Source organism: Rhagoletis zephyria, unplaced genomic scaffold (genome assembly GCF_001687245.7).
Source record: "Rhagoletis zephyria isolate East Lansing unplaced genomic scaffold, Rhagoletis_zephyria_1.1 Rzeph_scaffold_31459, whole genome shotgun sequence".
NCBI classification, from domain to species: domain Eukaryota; kingdom Metazoa; phylum Arthropoda; class Insecta; order Diptera; family Tephritidae; genus Rhagoletis; species Rhagoletis zephyria.
The window spans coordinates 1-4,119 of NW_016188515.1; the positions used below are offsets into that span (position 1 = coordinate 1).

Consider the following 4,119-nt stretch of genomic DNA (forward strand, 5'->3'; position numbering starts at 1 on the left):
TTCGAACTGGCTTCCGAGATAGGTCGATCTTCCACTCAGCCATTGATATGCTTTCTATTTGTTTGAAAGCATGAAAATGCACAGCGAAAATTTGGAGCGACGTTCGCCTAAACACTTAGCAGGAAGGGTATACTTTTTTTGTTAATAATAATACGACACTTATCACAACTTGTGAAGCTCATAAATATCCTTCAATATATTAGTTATGGCATTGGACAATATCTCCTAAGTAATTCTAGTATAATCTCAACAATAACTTACAAATTATTCAAATTTTCGTCAAACTCTTTTTATTTATTTCCAGCTAAGACACCATCATTCGATAAAGATCGCGACTACATCGGCTTCGCCACATTGCCCGAACAAGTGCATAGGAAATCGGTGAAGCGTGGATTCGACTTTACGCTTATGGTAGTCGGCGAGTCCGGATTGGGCAAGTCAACGCTAATCAATAGCCTATTCTTGGGTGATCTATACAAGACTCGAATTATACCAAATGTGGAAGAGCGACTCGAGAAGACGACACGTGTTGAAAAGAAAACCATGGATATAGAAGAGAGGGGAGTACGCTTGCGATTAACCGTTGTGGATACGCCAGGTTTCGGTGATGGCATCAACTGTGAGGATAGCTGGCGTGTCTGCACCGCCTACATCGATGAGCAGGTGAGGAAATTGTCGGCGAAAATGATTAAGTTTACGGAGGTTTTTCACGTTTTTTTTTGTTTAATTTTGCAGTTTCGTCAATACTTTACAGACGAGAGTGGCCTGAATCGACGCAACATACAGGATAACCGCGTGCATTGTTGTTTGTATTTTGTGCCCCCATGGGGTCATAGGTGAGTCCCGCTATATTTACATATGCTTCTGCTTATTTCGATGCTTACCCATTTTTTTCCCCTACAGTCTGCGTCAAATGGATTTGGATCTCATACGACGACTCCACCGCAAAGTCAATATAGTGCTTGTCATCGCCAAGGCGGATTGTCTGACCAAAAATGAGGTGCGTAAGCTAAAGGAGCGCATACTGCAAGATCTAGAGGACAACAAAATACAATTATATCAATTCCCCGAATGTGATTCGGATGAAGATGATGATTTTAAGCAACAGGATCGCGATCTGAAGGCTTCAATACCTTTCGCTGTCGTCGGCAGCAATACGATATTGGAGATAGCGGGCAAGAAAGTGCGCGGGCGTCAATATCCTTGGGGCGTTGTAGATGTGGAAGATCCCGAACATAGCGATTTCAATAAGTTACGCACCTTCCTCATCTCCACACACATGCAAGATCTTAAGGACACAACACAGGATGTGCATTATGAGAATTTCCGTGCACAATGCATCTCACAGATATCGCAACATGCGCTGCGCGAACGTGGCAAATTGAAGCGTGATTCAATTAGTTCGACCAATGGCTTTGATGCGGCTATTTCAGAGACAGATCGATTGCTGTTGCAGAAAGATGAAGAAATACGACGTATGCAAGATATGCTCACACAAATGCAAGAGAAGCTGAAGCAGACTCACTTGATGGAAATGAAGAAGAATGATAGTGTTATTGATGTTTAAATGAGCGGCGAGGGTTTTGAGCTTTGAACATAAAGTCAGCTGATGAAGGAAAAGGGAAGCTCATTGGCATGGTTTGAGTGAAGCTTTAATGCAGGCATACAATTTGAGAAACGAACACCTGTATTGACACGAATAACAAATACCGAATTAAATAGTTTTTTCGCACAATTTGACCACATTTATATAGTACACACAGAGCAGATATTTCTTTGCAAATTAGCCTAGTGAGGCTCTTAGATGACACACAATCGAACAAAACTTTTTTTGTCTAAATACATATATACCTACTTAAAAGTGATTTGATTCTAAAAGCTGAAAATTTTGCAAATTGGAAACAGTAAGATGTGCACTTCTCTGAAAACTGGAAAATTTTATAAACAAATGCTTTGAAAACTATCTGCGAACTGATCCCTTCAATCATGATTTGCACCAATTTAACTTTTGAAAAATTATTTCTAGTGCAGTTCCAGAAAAATTTTCATTTCCAGTAGGACTTACGAGTTATCATAACAAAATAATCAAAAACAAAGCAGAAACAACGATCAGCTGAAAAAGCATAATTTGAGTGCCGAAAATATTTGGTGATTCAAAAACACACACAAATACTTATACAGACATTCCATGCCCACCATTTTGAAAAACAGAAAAATAATTAGCATGAAATACTGGTACACGAAAACGGTATTTAAAAGCGTTAAATAGCTACTTACTAATCAATTGCATATTAGAAGCGGTCATATTTAATAGCATTTTCGAAAATTAAACAAAAAGGAAATTAAAGTTTTTCGCATAATAAAAGGTCAAATTGATTAGCGTTGCAAAGTGCACACATATGCATACAGATTTATTACAGAACGAAAATAGCGTTGGGCGATTAATCGACTATGGCTAAATAAAAAAATTATGATTTTTTTAATTCGACATTTAGAGCATTTGAATTTGATTATATTAGTGTTTTGGAAAAATTTAAAAACAATTTCATTGCTTAAAAAAGTTTATATTTAAAAAAAGTTTGAAACATCTTTTCAAACTAGATTCTGATTTTTTTTTATTATTTTGAAAAAATTTTAATATTTTTAAATTTTTGTACTTTCAAGTAGGTTTAATTTTTGTTTTTTTTTGGTTTTAGAATGCAGAAAGGAAAATTTAATAATTTTCATTTGCTCAACAAATTTTATAGTTCTTGAAAAATCTTTTCACCTTACTTAGCTCGAATTTTTTTATTACTAATTTTAAAGAATTCAAGTTTTTTGTTCGGTTTTTCCAATTTTTGGCTAATTAATGCAGAAAGAAAAATTAAATAATTTTGTTGGCAAAAAGAAAGTAGTTGTTTTTTAACGATTCCGCAGATCGTTAGAGGCTGCTTATCAAAGTACGGAAAACTGGCGACTTTGTAAGTGGTGGTCAATTCATTTTTAGTACTGTATCGCCAGTTGCAGGGTTTTTAAAACTTTATTTGCTGAGCTCTGAGGGCTATGGAATCGCAGCAATCTTGAAAACAAGCGTGGGCGTTTTGTTGAACCCGAACTATGACGAAACGTTAGTATTGATACATAGTGGTGAATTTCCAAAAGAATTTTGCTTTACCTCATAACAATACCTTTTTACAGTAGGTAGCATTTTCGACTTTTTTTTTAAAAATCCAATATTAATACTACTTGCCATTTTATGGATGAAGCAACTTTAGATACATATAATCCTTGTCCTCAAATTTGGCAACAGATTTTTTCCTGGAATATTTTAACCCCTTAATTCCTACCAGAAGGGGCTTTAAAAATTAGATTTAAGGGGTTAAAATGCTAAGCATCGAATTTTATTATGAGTAGGGAAAACGACAGTTTTCTGGGAGTTAAGGGGAATGAGTAAATACCAGGGAACAAAAATAAGCGTTATTTTTATTTTTATTGGTTAAATTTAGTAGTTACTTTTTCGATTAATTTTAACCTTATAATAGGGCCTGCGTATTCATAACCAACCTTTTAACCTTTTAGGATATAAAAACTTAANGCGTATCAAGACACTTTTGTCCCATATTTCTGAAAGCTTGTAAAACCAATTTTGAATTGCACGACCCACTCCGTTGCTTATGCCAGGATTTTAACTCTCATTCCAGCACGTTTGATATATCAGATCCGCTTTTCAGCATTAAGAAAGCGATACTCTCCTCTCTCAATAAGTGAATTATTGACATAAATACATAAAATCAGCTGATGAATTTAGTTCTGTAGCTGAACAGTTTTAGATCTCGACACTTAACAAACTCCTGCCTATCGTGACTCGGCACAAAAATTTAAAATATTGGTTCCGTACGTCATGCGGACTGCGCCCCTCGTGCGGATGGGCGGGAATGGAGGGTAAAAATCGTTGGGATATTATTATAAAGTTTGCTAGAGGCCTTAAAATAACTGTCTTCAGGAGTAAAGAAAAACGTTGACCACATTTGTTTCCATGTATGTCTATTATTTAATATTTTTTAATACCTTTTAATAAATTTGAAAATCCAAACCGAAATTTTATTTTTTGAGATTTACGGTTTTTCAAATGTATGCTCT

At 35.5% G+C, this 4,119-nt stretch overlaps 1 protein-coding gene across 1 annotated transcript; it reads left to right on the forward strand.

The window, feature by feature from the left end:
• Window positions 1–76: 76 nt before the first annotated feature.
• On the forward strand, window positions 77–1,760 carry LOC108383200 (septin-2-like). Its single transcript, XM_017639576.1, has 4 exons — window positions 77–127; window positions 178–663; window positions 736–836; window positions 904–1,760. Exons 1-4 carry the CDS (start codon window positions 77–79, stop codon window positions 1,565–1,567), a joined length of 1,302 nt encoding a protein of 433 aa, XP_017495065.1. The 3' UTR covers window positions 1,568–1,760.
• Window positions 1,761–4,119: the final 2,359 nt, after the last annotated feature.

Excerpts from the sequence above, each read along its gene's own strand:
- LOC108383200 (XM_017639576.1), top strand. The coding sequence starts at position 77 with ATGCACAGCGAAAATTTGGAGCGACGTTCGCCTAAACACTTAGCAGGA. Across the intron at positions 664-735 it reads CCGCCTACATCGATGAGCAG|TTTCGTCAATACTTTACAGA; the intron begins GTGAGGAAATTG and ends TTAATTTTGCAG. Across the intron at positions 837-903 it reads GTGCCCCCATGGGGTCATAG|TCTGCGTCAAATGGATTTGG; the intron begins GTGAGTCCCGCT and ends TTTCCCCTACAG.